A 21,250-nucleotide genomic window follows, 5' to 3' on the forward strand; every position below is an offset into this window, starting at 1 on the left:
CTCATTTACTAAGCTCTGGAGAAACTGTGCTTTGCAAAGTGCACAGTCTACTTGCCTTTAGTAAATCAACCCCTATGTGTCTTATGGACGCATAGAGCGAGCAGGCACCAGTGCCCCCATAGCAAGCGAATTGCTATTGGAGGCACTAGTCAAGGGGGAGAAACCAGGAGCACCAGTGGGGGGACCCGAGAAGAAGAGGAATGGGGCTGCTCTGTGCAAAACCATTGTGCACAGAGCAGGTAAGTATAACATGTTTGTAATAAAAAAAACTATGCCTTTAATATCAGTTTACATAAATTCCTTGTCAATCTTTGGTTAATAAACAGCTTTCAAAAAGAATAGTTGGCGATCCTGTCACAGAAATCCTTGGGCACTTCCTGTTATTGGGGGATAACTGTCTCTCAAATGTGCTCCTGTGTTGTCACCTTGTCACTTGCCCCCTAGTGGCCATGCTAACGCACATCACATAGTCCACCACTGATACTGCCATAAATCCGATACTGGAATAGGTGCATGTAGGCTGCGGCTGAAAAAGATAAAAAAAATTGTAAAGCAAATCTTTTATGACATTTTAAATTTTAGCTACACAACCCCTTCAATATTTTTTCCAACACTCCCTCCTATAAGCATTACAATTATTTTTATATTCTGGTCATTTATAAAAAAAATGTCCTATCTTTTGGTGACAACAGTGGCCATGTTGTGAAAACACAACATGAGGTGCATCTAAAAGGGCAAGGAAAGACTAGGGTGCAGGAGATGCAGAGGTGAGCTCTGGACGAAGGGTGTTGGGTGAGCAGAGATGAACTGTGAATGAGGGGTGCAGAATTGAGCAGCTGATTAGGGGTGCAGGGATGATCTGCGGATGAAGGGTGAAAGGGTGTGCTGTGGAGAACAGCTGCAGAGGTGCTCTGTGGATGAAGGGAGGGAAGGGGGTGCAAAGATAAAAAGGGGATTAGGGGTGCAGACTGCAGAGGGGAGCAGTTGATTATTGGTGCAGAGATGAGCTGTGGATGAGGGGTGCTGAGGGAACAGAGATGGATTGTAAATAAAGGGTGCAAAGGTAAGCTAAGGATGAGGGTCCAGAGGTGAGCTGTGGAAGAAAAGCGGAGGGGGGGCAAAGATGAAATGTGGATTAGGGGTGCAGAGGTGAGCTGTGGAAGAAGAGCGGAGGGGGGGGGGCAAATATGAAATGTGGATTAGGGGTGCAGAGATGAGCTGTGGATGAGGGGTGCTGAGGGAACAGAGATGGATTGTAAATAAAGGGTGCAAAGGTAAGCTAAGGATGAGGGTCCAGAGGTGAGCTGTGGAAGAAGAGCGGAGGGGAGGCAAAGATGAAATGTGGATTAGGGGTGCAGAGGTGAGCTGTACATGAGGGGTGCTGGGGAACTGGACATAAACTGTGGATTAGGGTTCAGGATTGAGTGGTAGAAGAGTAGTGCAGGGGTGCAGAGCTAAGCAGTGGATAAGGGGTGCTGGGGTAACAGAGATGAACTGTAGATGAGGGGTCAGCGTTGAGTAGAAGAAGAGTGGTGCAGGGGCTACAGAAGTGAGGTGTGGATGAAGAGTGCAGAGGTGTTCCACTTCTTTTTCAGGGGTCTTGACCCCAAAAAACGTTTAGAACCACGGTTTTAAGAAATGGAAGGTGCACCAGACTGTATGGAATAGAGGTTACAATATCAGAAAACTGTACTGCTAGCTATTGTAATTTTTCCTTATTTTTTTTAGCACCTATCCATGTCAGCATAAACATGGCTAGGTGCCAGGAAACACTAATGCCGCGTTCACAGGATCTGAAATTTCGACAAGAATACAGTGGATTTTTTCTGACGGAATGTTGGCTCAAACTTGTGTTGCATACACACGGTCACACAAATCTTGTCGGAAGTTCCGACCGTCAAGAACGCGGTGACGTACAACGAGCGGAAATTCCGACAGCAAAAGTCCGCATCGCACTTTTCTTGTCGGAATTTTCGATCGTGTGTACGCGGCATTATACAATGGGAGACAGCCACTATGGAGAAGTGGTCTCTGCCTCTTTCCTGGCATGAAGTGGCTTCTTTTCCATCCTCCCACTCATATCAGACCTGTCTGATGGCACACTGCGGTTATTATTGCCGGTTCTGTTTACTAGAGACTTGCTGAGATATACCCGTCAGTATCAGACGGCGGACATATGGCCAACGTAGCATCAGTTAAATTGTCTGGGAGGAAAGTTGGCAAGCAAAATCGTATTTATCACTGTAATTTGTACATAAAGAAAGGCTGTGACTGACCCCCATTCACAAGATATACAAGTGCTAAAGCTCTTACAGATTTATCCGAAGTGGCCTATCTTGGAGTCAGATTTCCTCCATGCAGTCAGGATATGATGTGTGTGCTATCAGATTAGTATTTATGGTTGATCTACGTCTAAGGCAAGCCACAAGCATAAGAAGTAGTCTCAAGAAATATGGCATTTCGATCAATTTGTCTGTACAAATAACTAAAGAACAATACCTTCCTTTTAATTTGGATGTAATGGAGAGGGATTAGAACACCTTTCAGGTTTTTATCACCGTCTGTGTCCCCATTAAAATCACCCTCTCTATTTGTCCTGATCAATGGCAATGGGAATGAAAGTTAGAGGTAAATCCTAAATTCTAAAGTGCTCACTATTTTGATGGGGGGGCAGCACAACCAACACTCACAATCCCCCCCCCCCATGGGAGACGGACAGCCGGTTATCCGAAACAGCAACCCCCCGGTTATCCCCGTGGGAGACACAGATGGCGGCCCACCCGATTTTGAAGCTCATTAGACCTTCTGCCTCTAATCAGGTGCTTCAAGAAAACACCCACCACCCCGCATTGGAATCTAGGGCCCCTGAAAGAGGCCAGACGCATGTATAGGGGGTGTCGGCGGCAATGGATAGGGGAGGTGGCGCCCGTGCACCCTTAAGGGATGGACCACCCCTGTATCCAAGAGGGGATTTCCCTCACATTGGATTTCCCTCACATCTACCCACTTCCTGTTGTGTACAACAGGAAGTGAACGGAAATCACTAGGGAAGTCCCGATACCAATACTAGTATCGGTACCGATACCAAGCATTTTCCAGAGTACTTGTACTCGGGGGAAATGCTCCGATGCCTCAGCCGATACCTGGGCAGGCAGGGGAGTTGCAAGTCTTTCCCCCGTGCTCCATGCTGTCTTTCCCCTTTCCCCCGTGTTGCGTGCTGTGCTCTCTTTCCCTGTGTTCCGTGCTGTGCTCTCTTTCCCCCCGTGTTCCGTGCTGTCCTCCCTTTCCCCCCGTGTTCCGTGCTGTCCTCCCTTTCCCCCGTGTTCTGTGCTGTCCTCTTCCCCCCCCCCCCGTGTTCCGTGCTGTGCTCTCTTTCCCCCCCCTCGTGTTCCGTGCTGTCCTCTCTTTCCCCCGTGTTCCGAGCTGTCCTCTCTCTCCCCCCTCAATTTGTCAGGATGGAGAGCGGAGTTAGGAGCCGCTAAACCTGGCTCCTACCTTTTCAGAATGAAAAAAAATGTAAGAAAAATTGTAAAAAAAAAAATACTGTCACATGACATTAAAAAAAAGTATTGGTAATCGGTATCGGCGAGTACTTGAAAAAAAGTATTGGTACTTGTACTCGGTCTCAAAAAAGTGGTATCGGGACAACCCTAGAAATCACCATTACCAAAACAATTGTTATTATTATAATTTTCAATTGTACACATGGTCTTTGTATATAACTGTTTTGCCATGTTTACGAGAATCAATACCACAATACATCTGCATATTTCCTTTCCTTGGATGCATTATCTCTAGATTACTGTACATTTAAAATTGTCTTACTAGAGAAAGTCTGTAAGTGTGGCAGATATTTAAAGTGACTTCTACATACACTTTATCACAGCTTCCGTGCAGTAAGTGAGGTGACACTCGTGCTCCCCCTTCGGTTCTACACTCACCAGATCTCTGCAAGATCTCTGCACCCCTACAGGAGTGCAGAGATCTGGTGAGTGTGGAACCAAAGGGGGAGCACGAGTGTCACCTGAATTTCTGCACGAAAGCTGTGATAAAGTGTATGCAGAAGTCACTTTGGATATCTGCACAAGTCACTTTGAAAAGCTGCATACAAGGATATATTTGCACAAAGCACTTTTAAAGCCACTCAAGGAATGAATTATTTGTATTTGGCTTTGTTATTTTATATAATTGGTATATTATTTACGTTTTCACATCTTGGATACATTTTCTTACAGGATTTTTTGCACTTGTAGTGCTTCATTAGATGTGGTACACATCAGTAATTGGAATTTTTGCACCTTAAGCCCCGTACACACGAGAGGATCGATCCGCTGGAATTGATCCGCGGACCGGTTTCAGCGGATAGATCCCCTGGTGTGTACGATCCAGCGGATATTTTTCTGCTGATTTTTTCCCCCGGGGATGGATTTCCAGCGGATAAAAATTTCTTAACATGCTAAGAAATCTATCCGCTGGAATCCAGTCCAACGGATTGATCCGCTGGTCTGTACAGACTCACTGGATCAATCTGTCCGAATCCATCCCCCGCATGCGTTGTAATGATTCGACGCATGCGTGGAAGTCCTTATATCACAGCGTCGCGCACGTCGCCGCGTCTTCATCGCGGCGACGGCGCGACACGTCACCGCGGACGGAATTCCGCAGGGATTTTGATCTCATGGTTAGTACAACCATGAGATCAAAATCCGCCAGAGGACTTATCCTAAAAATCCTCTCGTGTGTACTAGGCCTTAGAGTTTATATGAGTTTTGTTGATTGCACACTGCATTACATTTTTTTTATTTAATTTACCCACTTTGGCCACTTGCTTTTGCTATACCTGTACCCAGCATTATAATGCGTAATGTGAGCAATCTTTAACCACTTCAATACTAGGCACTTACACCCCCTTCCTGCCCAGGTCAATTTTCAGCTTTCAGCGCTGTAGCAATTTAAATGACAATTGTGCTGTCATGCTACACTGTACCCAAACAATTTTATCATTTTGTTCCCACAAATAGCGCTTTCTTTTGGGGGTATTTGATCACTGCTGGGGTTTTTATTTTTTGCTCAGCAAAAATTTCGAAAAATTGTTTTTTTTTTGTTTGTTATAACATTTTGTAAATAAGTTTTCTCCTTCACTGATGGGCACTGATAAGTTGGCACTATTGAGGTGGCACCAATGAGGTGACACTGATGGGCACTGATAGGTGTCAATGGTATGCAGCACTGATGGGCACTCATAGGTGGCATTGGTGGGCACTCATAGGCGGCACTGATGATTACTTATGGGTGGCACTAATAGGTGGTACGGATAGGCACTAATAGGTTGGCATAGATGGACACTGATGGGTGGCACTGCTGGGCATCACTGGCAGGGAGACATCTGGCAGGAATTAACAGTGGGAACTGACTGGCACCATTCGTGGGCACTGATTGGCATCTTTTAGGGCACTGACTGGCATCCCTGGAGGCCATACCTGCTCATCCATATTTGGCTGTTATCCCTGGTGGTCCTGGCGGCATCCCCAGTGGTCCAGTGTGGGCATCCATGGGGGGCTGCGCTGATAAACACTTAACTTTAAGAGAGCAAATTTTCTAAGAATGAGGGCTGCTCTCCAGGACTTAAGCCTCGCACACACGGGCCAGAATCTCATCAGGGAAAAAACGTTGTTTTTTCTGACGAGATTCTTGGCAAGAATCTCTTGCTCCCCGAGTGTACACACAGTCCTTTCAAAAGAACCGCGGTTCTCTTGAAAGGCAAGAATGTGGTGACGTCATCGCGTACGACGATCATGCGCTCGTCACATTCGATGTCGTCGCCGCCATCTTGCTTCACCCTACCTATGCCGTGGAAGCTACTGCGCATGCATCAAAGTCATTTCGAGCATGTGCGGGTTTCCCCGGCGACAGGTAAGTATACACACTCTCGGGTTTCTCATCGGGAAACAGGCCGACAAGAATCTCGACGAGAAAATAGAGAGCAGGATCTTTATTTTTATCGACGAGATTCTGGCCAGATTTCCAGACGAGAAACCTGAACGCCTCGTACACACGAACGGTTTACTCGGCAAGAAAGCTCTGCCAGCAGTTTTCTTGCTGGGTTTTGCAGAGAAAACCGGTTGTGTGTACGAGGCTTTAGACTGGGAGGGAATATTAGCATTGATGAACACAGAACAGAAATGGGAATTCTTTAGAAAAACTGAAGGGTGAACTCACTGCAAAGCATATTCCCATGGGCAATAAGTTTAAAAGGCTAAGAATAAAACCTATGTGGCTCACAACCTAAGTTAAAAAAGTTATAAATAATAGGAAAAGAGGCTTTAAAAATTTTTTAAAAATGAAGGTACACTATCATTATTTATTTGTTACAACGAATATAACAGAAAAAGGATGGATAAAGCACCTGGACCAGATGGCATCCACCCACAGATCCTAAAAGAATAAAATAATTGAGCTCTGTAATTTCAAAGCCTTTGTTTCTAATTTTTAGGGACTTGTTAATGATAGGAATAGTACCACTGGATTGGCATAGAGCCAATGTGGTGCCCATATTTAAAAAGGGATCAAAGTCTTTACCAAGTAACTATAGACCTGTTTGTTTAACTTCTATAACCGGGAAGATATTGGAGAGTTTAATAAAAGACCACATAGACGAGTTCTTGCTGAAAAAAAATATATTTTAAGCAACAGACAGCATGGGATAATAAAAGACAGAAGTTGTCAAACAAACCTGATTTCTTTTTATGAAGTGGTAAGTAAAACCTCGGACAGAGGGGTGGCGGTGGACATGGTATACTTGGATTTTACAAAAGCATTTGACACAGTTCCCCACACACGGCTCATGTGTAAGGTAAAGTCTACAGGCTTGGAATGATCAATTTGTAAATGGATAGAAAACTGTCTAAGGGCCCTTTCACACGGAGCGGATCAGTAATGATCCGTTCCGTGTGTCCGCTTTGCTCAGCGGGGATCCTCTGTAAAATCCCAGCTGAGCTGGCAGTTGACAGGGCGGTCCCCGCACACTGTGCAGGGACCGCCCTGTGTTTCCTCCGCTCTCCCCTATGGGGGATCGGACGAACACGGACCGTATGTCCGTGTTCATCCGATCCGGCAGACGGAAGAAAAATAGTATTTCTTCCGTCTGCAAATGCGGATCTTTGCGGAGGCGGACAAATTACGGGTGTCAGCGGATGTTCATCCGCTGACACCCGTAATCACATAGGGACCCATGTATGTCCCGTTTTCATCCGCAAACGGACAGATGAAAATGCGGTAATACAGTCCGCTAAAGTGTGAAAGGGCACTAAAAGAACATAATTCAGACAGTAGTGTTTAATGATTTTTACTCTGAATGGTCGAATGCCCTGTACACACGACCGGAATTTTCGACGGCAAAAGGTCCAATGGAAATCCCGAGGGGAAAACCAAGAACCTGCTCTCTACTTTTCCCCCCATACACACGTTCGGTTTTCCCGTTGAAAAAACTCAAATGAGAGCTTTTCCCCAGGAATCCCGACCGTGTGTATGCTCCATCGTGTTTTTCCCCACAGGAAAACTGCCGAAAAACAGCCATTTTCCAGGGGGAAAAAAGAGCAGGTTCTCTTTTTTTATCCGGCGTTTTTTGGGCAGTTTTGCCATTGGAAAAACTGCGAGGAGCATACACTAGGCCAGGATTCCCGGCCAAAAGCTCTACTCTGAGTTTTCGCGTCGGGAAACTCGATCGTGTGTACGGGGCATCAGGCAGTGTTTCTCAACTCCAGTCCTCAAGGTGCCCCAACAGATCAAGTTTTCAGGATTTCCCTCAGATGAAAAAGCTTTGGTAATTACTAAGGCAGTGAAACTGATCAAATCACCTGTGCAAAATAATGGAAAGCCTGAAAACAAGACCTGTTGGGACGCCTTGAGGACTGGAGTTGAGAAACACTGCTAGCTAGAGGGCAGATCTGGATCCGAGTGAACTGTGGGGTGATCTGAAGAGGGCTGTACACAGAAGAAGCCCTCGCAATCTGACATATTTGGAGTGTTTTTGTAAAGAAGAGTGAGCAAATATTGCCATGTCAAGATGTGCCATGCTGATAGACTCATACCCAAAAAGACTGAGTGCTGTAAAAAAAATCCAAAGGTGCTTCAACAAAGTATTAGTTTAAGGGTGTGCACACGTATGCAACCATATTATTTTAGATTATTTTTACTTACCTCCACCTAAAAGATTTCAGTTTGTTTTGAGTATTGAGTATTTTCAGTATTGAGTTGTACAGTTCATAGGTCCCATTAAAAGTGGAAAAAGTTCTGAAATGATTTATCTTTGTCACATTTTTTTTACATCACAGAAACCTTTTAACAGGGGTGCGTAGACTTTTTATATCCACTGTACATGGTCAACTGACTGCTGCCAATAGCATTTTAACTTTAAACTGTTTAACTCTGTGAATGATATTTCTAGTTGTAGTGAAGTCCAAGCTCATGGTTTGATATAAAAATTAAGCATTGATTAAGTACATCAGTGCCAGATAGTGCCGTTGTACGTGTTGTACGTCACCGCGCTTTGCTCGAGCATTTTTTTTTTCACGATCGTGTGTAGGCAAGGCACGCTTAACAAGAATCGGGTTGAAAAAAAATTTGTCTTTTCTAGACCATTAAAAATGGTCGTGTGTACGCGGCATTAGAATGATCTAGGCTCGGAAGAGAGATGTGTGTGATGTTACCAAGTTTTACCTCACATAGCGCCCTTTGGGATCTTTCATTGTCCAGGAATTGGGCCTTACAGATCTTCAGCATTTAGAGTCATTTCTGGTTTCAAATTCTGTTCAAACAAGAAATCAGCCACAAATCTGATGAGCAATGTCCTTTTTCTGTGGGTGGTTCCAAAAAGACGAGTGTGGCGTTTTCTGTTTCATTTTACGTAGAAGTCCACTAGGCTATCCATGGGACTTTCCAAGAAAGGTGTTGCCCTGGTCTTCAGTGCTTACAGAGTAATTTCTGGTTCGAAATTCTCTACATCTAAGGTATCAGCCACAAGTCTGATGAGTAATGTCTTATTTTGGTGGGTGGCTCCAAAATGACAAAATGTCCCTTTCATTTTACGTAGAAGCTCACTAGACTCTACACCTGAAAGGTGTCTACAGCTTTATAGAGTCAATTTTGGTTTGAAAGCACAAAGAAATTACACATATTTTCTTATCCACTAAATGGGTGCACCCCTACAGGCCAACTCTAGGATGGTATAATTAGTTAGAATATAGATCCGCTTGATTAGTAGTTGCCAGTATGCTTTTGGTTCTCCTTCCATGCCTTCTGCGCAACATATGGACTGGCCAAGACGCATGCCTAAGGCCCCGTACACACGACCGAGTTTCTCGGCAGAATTCAGCCAGAAACTCGATCGGAGCTGAATTCTGCCGAGAAACCCGGCCGTGTGTACACTTTCGGCCGAGGAAGCTGACGAGTTCCTCGTCGAGCCAAATAGAGAACATGTTCTCTATTTCCTCATTGTTCAATGAGGAAAGTTGGCTCGCCGAGATCCTCGGCGGCTTCACACAGAACAGTTCCTCGGACTGAACAGTTCCTCGGACGTGTGTATGGGGCCTCAGAGTGATTGGCACAGGCTCTGAAAAAACATGGTAGTGTAAATGAGCTGGTATTATAGGCATCCATGCCAGGCTACTGGGCCCCTTAAAAGGAATGGTAGCCATGGACAAGAGGAAACATGCTGCCTACATGTTCAGCACTGACTTATCTGTGGAAAAGTAATATTGATCATACATTGTTTTCTTACTTGTCCGATCTTAGTTTCACAGAAGTCTTGGCTGACAGTGGCCCAGATTCAGGTACGACTTGCTCCTTTCTTACGGAGGCGCAGTGTACCGTTTTAACACTGCGCCTTCGTAAATTTCCTGCGCTACGCTTGATTCACGTTGCAGTAGCTCCGTAAATTGCGTGTGCGCTTCGGCGGAATACTGCCCGGCGTAAGGGCGCATAATTTAAATGATCACGTAGGGGGTGTGGATCATTTAAATTAGGCGCGTTCCCGTGCCGAGCGTAGTGCGCATGCTCCGTCGGGAAACTTTCCCGACGTGCATTGCGGTAAATGACGTCGCAAGGACGTCATTTGCTTCAAAGTGAACGTGAATGGCGTCCAGCGCCATCCACGAACCACTTACGCAAACAACGTAATTTTTCAAAAACGCGACGCGGGAACGACAGGTATACGTAGCATTGGCTGCCCCTGCTAATAGCAGGGGCAGCCTTACGCAAAAACTGACGTACGCAAATTACGTAAACTGCGTACGCAGGGCTCGTGTAGGGTTGTGAATTGGCGTTAGTATGCAATTTGCATACTATACGCTGACCACTATGGGAACGCCCCCTAGCAGCCATCGTAAGAATGCAGCCTACGATATGACTGGCATAAGAGCCTTATGCTAGTCATATCTTAGGCTGCCGTCGGCGTAACGAGGTTCCTGAATCAGGAGCATTCGAAACGCTGGCGCAAGTAAGCAATTGCGCTGCGTAACTATGGTTACGCAGATGCAATTGCTTCTTGAATCTGGGCCAGTGTCAGGAGCCTCACACACTAGAATAGTGTTGCTCACGAATATTCGTATTGCGAATATTCGGCTCGAATATGGCATATTCGAGTATTCGCGATATATTTCGAATTTCGCGGTGAATATTCGCTATTCCGAATATTCAAATGTTATCAATTTTATTTTTAGAACAGATCACATCCTAGAGATCTCCATCGACGTAGCTGAAGCAATCATTTTATCTTGCCGAAAAATCGCAATGCGATTATTCGGCAATCGGAATATCGCGCGATTATTTTCTCCGCCCTTCTTTTGCATCAGAGCCAATCAGAGTGCTCCTACCGCAGTTGTCGAAATTCCGCAATAAATATCGCATTCGCATTTTGCGAAATTTCGATAAAATATCACGAATATTCTGAGCCAATCAGAGGGCTCCTACCGCAGTTGTCGAAATTCCGCAATAAATATCGCATTCGCATTTTGCAAAATTTCGATAAAATATCACGAATATTCTGAGCCAATCAGAGGGCTCCTACCGCAGTTGTCGAAATTCCGCAATAAATATCGCATTCGCATTTTGCGAAATTTCGATAAAATATCACGAATATTCTGAGCCAATCAGAGTGCTCCTACCGTAGTTGTCGAAATTCCGCAATAAATATCGCATTCGCATTTTGCGAAATTTCGATAAAATATCACGAATATTCTGAGCCAATCAGAGTGCTCCTACCGCAGTTGTCGAAATTTCGCAATTATTTTCACATTCGCAATAGCGAAATTTCGCAAACATTTCATTTCGATAAAATATCACGAATATTCGATTTTAGCGAATATTTCTCGAATATATATTCGTGATATATCTCGAAATCGAATATGGCGTATTCTGCTCAACACTACACTAGAATGACTTCCAATCCGGCAGATTGGAAACGTTCATCTATTGTCTATGGGCAACTTAAGTTGCATGTACTTTTTACCTAAGTTTTTACCATTAGTTAACACCGATACACCTTGTTTTTCTTGCCTAAAAAGCATAGAGGAAACACCTATTGTATCAATGTAGTAACAAGCTATGAATCAGCTCTGGTTGAAGAGGATGTTATAATAGCCTTTGTAGATCAGGACAATTGCCCCCTGGCACCCTCGGGCCTATTCTGATAGCTTTTGTTAATATTCTTTCCTGTACACTCAGCTACCTGCTGCATGAGCCAATTTTCAAATAATGTCACTGTTTCTAAATTGGGTCATTACTTGGCAGAAGCATGGCATGATTCCTGCATTATCAAAACCGCAGTCTTATTATTGGAATGCTTGAAAAGAAATCTCTACAGAATATATATATAAAAAAAAATCCCCAAGGTGATCTATGGCGGTAGAGCTAAATTGCTGTACTTAGATATGAGGAATAAAGTAAGTAATGCAGTCACAGTTCACAAACTATCTGTGTGTTGCAGCAGAAGTAAATTTATACTGGCAGAGTGGCTGGGAGTTCTGTCACTCGATCGTTACTCATCGCCAATAAGGGAAGAGTGCTTATATTAGATGGTTAATAAAACAGGCCAGTTTACGGCAAACACATAAAAACCACCATGACCTTCATAAAAGTTACTCGGTCTAGCTGACATTTTAAGACCGGTTTCCTCAAGTGCGTCAGCGTGTTCTTTATTCCGCTGTAAAGCCGTCTTGGATTATTTTAGTTTATCAGCTGAACGCAAAGTAGGAGTGAAGAGCAGAGTAAACAAAGAATCAATCTGAGGAATTATATTCAACCACTTGAAGGAAATGCAGGCAAAAGTTTATTTTTTTACTTTGGATCGCGTGGGGGAAGAGTTGGAAGCTCAATTTGTTTAGCGATGTACCTCATTTCCATCTTTGGAAATACACCGGGAAGAAAATTCCCTGTGATAATGGCACTCATATTGTATAAGGTCTGCCTTCCAACCAAAGAGGGATCTTCCCTTAGAATTGATGCAATATACAGTACAGACCCCCAGGACAGACTAGGGTTGCCACCTGTCTGGTTTTTACCCGGACAGTACGGGTTATAGGAGGCTGTGCCCGGGTTTCCCTCTGCCTCACACCCGGACACCATTTCCAGCTGACAGTACCATGGGGCCTTCTTTTAAGCCCCAGCATAGAGGGGGACCCGGACAGCAGGGGGATCAGAGCGGCGGGTGGGGGGAGCAGTTACAGACCAATCAAAGGAGAGAGAGGCGACAGGCAGTTTCCATCCCAAATATTTTTTTTCATTATTGTGCTCATTAGACCTAAAAAAAATTATAAATAAACAAACATTTTTTACTCACCTGGAAATGCCTGTTGCTATGCGGTCCCACGAAATCTGCCTTCAGAATCACCAAGAATTCAGACATCATCTCCCTCTGCTCCTCAGCACGCTAATGCTCCTTGGAAATGTGTGTCATCATTCCCAGTAAGTGCTTCATTCCCAGTAAATACTCCTCTGTATTCCCCCCTCCTCTGTATTTTCACCCCCCTATTCTGTAATTGCCCCCTCCTCTGTATTTTCACCCCCCTCTTCTGTATTTGCCTCCCCTCCTCTGTATTCCCCCCTCCTCTGTATATGCACCCCCCTATTCTGTAATTGCCCCGCTATTCTGTATTCCCCCCTACTCTATTTTCACCCCCCTTTTTTGTATTTGCCCCCCTCTTCTGTATTTTCACCCCCCTTTTCTGTAATTGCCCCCCTATTCTGTATCCCCCCTTCTCTATTTTAACCCCCCTCTTCTGTATTCCCCATCTCTGTATTTTCACCCCCCTATTCTGTAATTGCCCCCCTCCTCTGTATTGCCCCTCTTCTGTATTTTCACCCCCCTCTCCTGTATTTGCCTCCCCTCTTCTGTATTTGCACCCACCTCCTCTGTATTTGCACCCCCTCCTCTGTAATTATCCCATCCTCTGTATTTTCACCCCTTTCTCTAATTGTCCCCTTATCTCTGTATTTGCCCCCCCTCCTCTGTATTTTCACCCCCGTTTCTGTAATTGCCCCCACCTCCTCTGTATTTGCCTCCTCTGTATTTGTCTCCCCTCCTCTGTTTCCCCCACTCCTCTGTATTTGCACCCTCCTTTGTATTTTCATCCCCCCTCCTCTAATTGCCCCCTTATTTCTGTATTTGCACCCCCTCCTCTGTATTTGCACCCCCTTCCTCTATTTGCCCCCCTATCTCTGTAATTACCCCCCCTCCTCTGTATTTGCACCCCCTTCCTCTATTTGCCCCCCATCTCTGTAATTACCTCCCCTCCTCTATAATTGCCCCCCACTCCGAACCCCCTGCTGTCTGGGCCCCCCTGTGTGCTGGGGCCCCTGTGATACCCCGTCGGCTGCCATGGGGGTATTGGAGGGAGGAGGATTTTTGCTGGTAGGGGAAGAAGATTTGTAATAGGAGGGGATGGGGATAATGGCACCGCAATTGCAAAGCAAAACTTCTTTTGGGTCACAGGCATCCCACAATTCTGTTAATGCAATTTTTCCTCGATTTGTGACAATCGCGGCAAAATCGCACTGTGGTTGGGGTGCCATGCCATGCGTCGCTAAAGTGTTTGGGTTTGACTTGAAGAAAAGGTGGCAACCCTAAAACAGACTGAAGATTATAAGAACTTGCTTGATGAGATACAGTAACTCAAATGGCTATGAGAGGAGAGGTTTTAATTATGGGTGACATCAACATGTCCGACATTAACTGGAATTCTCAAAATGCTATTACAAGCAGAAGCAGGAATGTGATGTAGGAAATGAATGGGGTTTCTCTGAAACAATAAATAAAAAGCCCAACCCGAGGTGATCATATTCTAGACACAGTACCAACAAATCGGAATTGATTGTCTGATGTTCAGGTGGGAGAAAATGTGGGTTCTAGTGATCACCAATGTCTTTTGTTTGATATTAAAACAAGAACTGATAAAACAATATACAAAAAAAAAAATAACATTTCAAAAGGACTACTTTTGCCGAAATAGGCAAATTTCTAAAAAAAGGAATTAAAAGGTTGGCATAAAATGATAACAGTCAGTAATCAGTGGGCACTGGTAAAGTCTACCATCCTGGAAGCAACTAGACTATTTCCAGTGCTAGAATATTCCCATGTGCAAAGTCCTTTCAACAATCCCCTTTAAGTGATCTTCTCACCAATAGCTTAAAGGGGTTAAGGTAAAAGAAAAATTCTGACATTGACCGGCCCCCAGCACCCCCCCCCCCCATTTTACTTACTTGAGCTCTTCGATCCCTCTGCTGAGACACACTGTACCTCTCTGCTTGGGGTTCTCGGCTCTTGCCCACTCTTTGCAGCTATAACCGCTTCAACTCTTCTGGGAAGGCTGTCCACAAGGTTTAGGAGTGTGTCTATGGGAATGTTTGACCATTCTTCCAGAAGCGCATTTATGAGGTCAGACACTGATTTGGACGAAAAGACCTTGTTTGCAGTCTCTCCTCATAATTCATCCCAAAGGTGTTCTATCAGGTTGCAGGCCAGTCAGGTTCCTTCACCCCAAACTTGCTTATTCCTGTCTTTATGGTCCTTGCTTTGTGCACTGGTACGCAGTCATGTTGGAACAGGAAGGGACCACCCCCAAACTGTTCCCACAAAGTTGGGAGCATGAAATTGTCCAAAATGTCTTGGTATGCTGATGCCTTAAAGCCCCATACACACTATCAGTTTTCCTACTGGTTTTCTCTTCAGGTTTACCAAAACCATGTAGTACAAGGACCTGCCTGATTGCATTCAAATTGAAACGCTTAAGGTTTGACCTCATATTAGATGGTTTTGGTAAACCTGAAAAGAAAACCATCAGGAAAACTGATAGTGTGTATGGGGCTTAAGAGTTCCCTTCACTGGAACTAAGGGGCCAAGTCCAACCCCTGAGAAACCACCCCACACCATAATCCCCCCTCCACCAAATGATTTGGACCAGTGCACAAAGCAAGGTCCTGAGACCCTAACCCAATAGAACACCTTTGGGATGAATTAGAGCCGAGACTGTGAGCCAGACCTTCTCATCCAGCACCAGTGCCTGACCTTGCAAACACGCTTCTGGAAAAATGGTCAAACATTCCCATAGACACTCCTAAACCTTGTGGACAGCCTTCCCAGAAGAGTTTAAACTTTATAGCTGCAAAGGGTGGGCCAACTTAATATTGAACTCTACAGACTAAGACTGGGATGCCATTAAAGTTCATGTGTGTAAGGGCAGGTGTCCCAATACTTTTGGCAATATAGGTTTTTTTTTACGAAAGGCAAATCCACTTTGCACTACAAGTGCACTGAAAGTGCACTTGGAAGTGCAGTCACTGTAGATCTGTGGGGGACATGCAAGGAAAATAAAAAAACATAATTTTAGCTTGCATATGACTGGATGATAAAATCAGCAGATCTTCCCCCTCAGATCTACAGCAACTGCACTTCCAAGTGCACTTTCAGTGCACTTGTAGTGCAAAGTGGATTTGCCTTTTCGTAAATAGCCCCCATAGTGTATGTATAAGTGTGTATGTAAAGGGTGTTTTTAACATATTCCATTTAGGCCAATTTTTTTTTTTTTTACTCAAGTCCATCGATTTTTGAACATTTGTGCTAGCTCTTCACAGCGTTTGCTCGCAGAGCTTTTAATCCACGCTGCCTGTGCTTCGTTATGTGCAGGGATACGAAATCATTTTCATAATGCATTACAGATGGAAAGTAAACTTGCACAGCAAACCTCTCACTCTTTCGTTTTCATTAAATCAGCAATTTCAGAAAAGGCTCATGTTGCGTTCAACAAGAAAATTATAAAGCAGTTCAATTAAGAATGATTAGGAATGTTTTTACTTGTCATTCCATCAACTACATGCCAGAGTAAAAAAAAGAAAAAAAGAAAAAAAAAATTAATCTGCCAATTTCCTTCCTCCGAAACAAAAGAAAATTGATGATAATTGTTTCCATCACTGCACTTCACTAAAGGGTAGGAAAGGAGGTAATTGATTTCTCTGATGTAGAAGCCTGGGACATTTATCATACAGTACTTGTCTTTACAGAACTACTGTACTTTGTAATAAAAAAAACACTTAATTTTTTCCTATTGCTGGACAGTAGAGAGGACTGGACCTATAAAAGGATGGGACTGATCTGGGAGACCTCAGCCTTCCACAGGGCAGGAAATAAGCAAAGGTCAGCAACAGCAGCAATTTTCGGGTCACCTGACCATCACATTTCAATAAGCTTGTTGGAGTTCCCATTCCTAAATCATGGATATTAAAATTGAGTTGCCCCCCCAATCCCTTTACCATTGTGACTATAACAACCTCAACTCTGGAAAGCAAATTTTGTTCCATTGGATACACCAGATATCTCCGTAATATCAATATCCTTCATACATCTGAGCCGCAACAATGTTTATCTGGGACACACATCACAGTTCAGTGACCAAACATGCAGTACTTACCTGAAGTCTCTTGAGGAAGCCATTGTTTGGCGAAACATGTAGAGCAAGAAGTTACTGCTGTTTACTAAACACATGGGGCAGATCCACAAAAGTATTACGCCGGCGTAACTCTTGATACGGCGCGTAAATTTAAATTTTTGCGCGTCGTATCTTTGTTTTGTATCTTCTTTTTTTTTATCAGATTATTTTTTTATTGAGTTTCCAACATACAAAACACACTTTTTTTTTTTTTTTTTTTAAATACATTACAAATTTTTTTACAGGTTACATTTCATCACAAGAGATTTCGCATATCTTTCAAAGCATACGTGTCCACATAGCACCTCTATATTCTTCAACTCTATCTTAGGAGGTTATTTACCTCACCCTCCCTTCTCACCTGTTCCTTCTACTCCCTCCCGATGGCCACTACGTCTCTGTCCCCAAGAATTCTACTTTGCATCAACCGAGTTGGTGCTAGACCTGGGGTATCCAGCCAGGGGCCCCATATAGTCTCAAATTTCCCCAGGTTGCCCCGGTGCTTAAATGTAAGTTGTTCCCTAACAAGTGAGTCCTTTACTGCCATTATCCACTCCGCATGTGTGGGGGCCAATGCAGAAAGCCATTTCCTAGCGATAAGTTTCCTAGCCAAGAATAGGACCCTTAGAATAGCAATAGAAGTATATGGCATATACTTTTCTTCATCTAACCACCCCAACACACACAATTTAGGGTCCATAGGTAGTTGAAGATTCCATATAGCATTAACAGTAGCCATCACCGCCCCCCAATAGCGCTGCATCTTCAAAACAAGATACGACGGCATCTCGGCTAGATCCGAAAGGCGTACGTCTTAGGCCGCTAGGTAGCGTTTGTCGAATTCCGCGTCGAGTATGCAAATTAGCTAGTTACGGCGATCCACGAACGTATGTCCGGCCGGCGCATTTTTTTACGTCGTTTGCGTTCGGCTTTTTCCGGCGTATAGTTAAAGCTACTGTTATGAGGCGTACTCAATGTTAAGTATGGCCGTCGTTCCCGCGTCAAAATTTTTAATTTTTACGTCGTTTGCATAAGTCGTTCGCGAATAGGGATTTGCGTAGAATGCCGTCACCGTCGTGAGCATTGGCTTGTTCCGGGTTAATTTCGAACATGCGCACTGGGATACCCCCACGGACGGCGCATGCGCAGTTAAAAAAATAAGTTGTTTACGTCGGGTCACGACGTATTTAAATAAAACACGCCCCCATCACAGAGATTTGAATGCCGCGCCATTACGCCGCCAAAGATACACTACGCCGCCGTAACTTACGGCGCGGATTCTTTGTGGATTAAGAAAAAAAAAGTAAGTTACGGTGGTGTAGTGTATCTTAGATACGCTACGTCCAGCGCATAAATGCGGGATCTGTGAGAACCAAGCCATCAACAATGTTTGATGGCTTGGTTCTCAGTGTAAAGGCGCCGGGGGACAGATGCAGCATCCAGGAAGGAAGTATAAAAAGGGGGAAACCCGCCCCCATACTTCTAACGCTGCTTTTCCTTGGCAGCAGCTCTGGCATTTTTTAAACATTCTGTGTCCTTAAAATGATTTTACACTTGGTGAATAAAATGAAACAAGGTTAGAATTCTCATTACAAAGAACACTTCGTCACATACAGGGACATTTTTAAAAATGTGCCTGAATATGAATGGATGACTGCATAACTTCACCACATTTATTGTAAAAAAAAAAAGAAAAAAAAATTACAAAAAAAAGAAAAATTATACAATTAGTAAATAATTAGTGAATAATCAGTAGCTAGTATTTCCCAACAACAGTACTCACTGGTATCCAATATAATAAGACATTAAACATAGACAACATATACTGTGTGTGTAATACACACATATATATATATATATATATATATATATATATATATATATATACACATACACATACACACACACAGTAGAAATATTTGCCAGCACACCATGGAACAACGTAAATAACGTCCAAACGGATGTTTTAAAGCATGTTTACAACAACGTATAGTGTGTGCAACGTTTCGGAGCCACGCAAGGCCCCTTTGTCAGGCATCACATGCCTGACGAAGGGGCCCTGCTTGGCTTCGAAACGTTGAACTCTCTTTGTGTTGCACGCTGTATCACGGGAGCTCGCCCGCAAGGACTCATCACCATGCAATCTCTCTCACATGAAGGTGATGAGTTCTTGTGGGGAGGACCAGAGACAGCTGCCGAGGGACCCCAGAAGACGTGGATCGGGGCCACTCTGTGCAAAACGAACTGCACAGTGGAGGTAAGTATAACATGTTTGTTATTTTAAATACATTTTTTTTTTTACATTTAGTGACCCTTTAAGGCATAGATACAACCCCCTTTAACACCAAAAAATATGTCTGGTGGAAATCCAATACAGTTCACCATCCAAATAACACCATTACTACAGTAAAGCATGGAGGTGGTAATATCCTGTTATGGGGGTGTTTCTCTGTAGCAGGGACTGGACACTTGTCAGGATAGAAGAAACATGGATGGGGCAAAATACCTTCAAAATCTTGAGGAAGATCTTCCAACATGACAATGACCCAAACACACAGAAAAAATGACCACACCGTGGTTGGGGGAGAAAAGGGTGAATGTCCTTGCATGGCCTAGTCAGAGCCCAGACTTAAATCTCATTGAAAATCTGTGGAATGACTTGAAGACTGCAGTTCACAAGGGTCACCATCAAATATAACTGAACTTGAGCAGTTCTGCAAATAAGAGTGGGCAAAATGTTGCAAAGTCTAGATGTGAACTGTGTTGAACGTCTTATACTCATATACTGCCCACCACGATCAATATGCAGCCCTCTACACAGACATACACTGTTAAAGGCAGCAATATAAATTCTACACTGATTGGTATTGTTATAGGGCAAAAAACACCGTCTATTTCTGTTGGAACCTGTGATTTGCTAAAAAGAATATCATTTTTTTTTCCAGCCCAACTACAGGCAAGGTTGCCATTAACTCCCAAACCATTCCCTTTCCACCATCCGTTGCTGTCATACAAGTATAAGCCTTTACAAGGACCAATTAAATAATCCAAGGGTGGATTCAATATTGGGGTTCTCCTAAAAGTAGCAGAATAAAATTGCTGCACCATCCTTCGTCCACATCTTGGATATAAGGACTTCCATGATGGGGGTAGCAGGGTATTTGGGTTCAGCAGGGCTTTAATTACAACGTTGTCCATTACTGCAGTAATTTATTTGTCCCTCATTTTTCAATAGAGTATCTATTTGCTAATGGGAGGTATCCGGCCCTTGAATTGGTCATTGTCTAAATCAGTTTTATACTACTCCTGCAGGGTGTATACCAAGATTTGTTTTATATTTAAAGGGGTTGTAAAAGTAAATTTTTTTTTTCCCTAAATGGCTTCCTTTACCTTAGTGCAGTCCTCCTTTACTTACCTGCACGTCCCGCAGGCTGACACCCATATACCTGCGTATAAGACGACCCCCGATTTTTTTTTTTTTTTTTAAGTATACAAGGTTGTCTTCTACGCAGGAAAATACGGTAATATCAAAGGAAAAAGTATTTATATGTCCTCATCAAATAGATGGGGGGGGGGGGGGGATAGGAACGTAAGCTCTGCTTACTTTGCACATCTAGACTTTGGAACTTAAAGGGGTTGTAAAGGTAATTTTTTTCCCTAAATAGCTTCCTTTACCTTAGTGCAGTCCTCCTTTACTTACCTCATCCTTCCATTTTGCTTTTAAATGTCCTTATTTCTTCTGAGAAATCCTCACTTCCTGTTCTTCTGTCTGTAACTACACACCGCAATGCAAGGCTTTCTCCCTGGTGTGGAGTGTCGTGCTCACCCCCTCCCTTGGACTACATTAGAGTCAGGACTCCCACTAACACCCAGCTCCTTTCTCTATCTGCAACGTAGAGAGCGTCCTGACTCTCCTGCAGTCCAAGGGAGGGGGCGAGCACAACACTCCACACCAGGGAGAAAGCCTTGCATTACGGTGTGTAGTTACGGAAAATTAAGAATCTCTTCACTCAGCACAACCGTATGATCTTAGTTCATGGACTTATCCACTCTAGGTTAGATTGCTCTAACGTTTTCTTTCTAGGGCTCCCACAGAAGTGGATAAAACGATTGCAGATTACACAGAATCATGCTGCAAGACTAGTCACAAACTGCCCAAGGCGGAATCACATCTCCCCGGTGCTTAAGAATCTACACTGGCTCCCAATAGCAAAACTGGTTGAGTTCAAGGCACTCTGTCTGGTGTTTCGGGCCTATTGGCAATTAGGTCCGAT

General features: G+C 43.9%; 1 protein-coding gene across 1 annotated transcript in view; it reads right to left on the reverse strand.

Moving 5' to 3' along the window:
* Positions 1-273: 273 nt before the first annotated feature.
* Positions 274-21,250, reverse strand: part of CTBP1 (C-terminal binding protein 1) — a 556,415-nt gene continuing 535,438 nt past the window's right edge. Inside the window, exon 10 of the mRNA XM_040335258.1 lies at positions 274-526. Coding sequence (XP_040191192.1) covers positions 463-526 — 64 coding nt within the window. The 3' untranslated portion in view covers positions 274-462. The remainder of the gene's footprint in view (positions 527-21,250) is intronic.

The sequence above is a fragment of the Rana temporaria genome, chromosome 1 (genome assembly GCF_905171775.1).
Source record: "Rana temporaria chromosome 1, aRanTem1.1, whole genome shotgun sequence".
Lineage (NCBI taxonomy): Eukaryota > Metazoa > Chordata > Amphibia > Anura > Ranidae > Rana > Rana temporaria.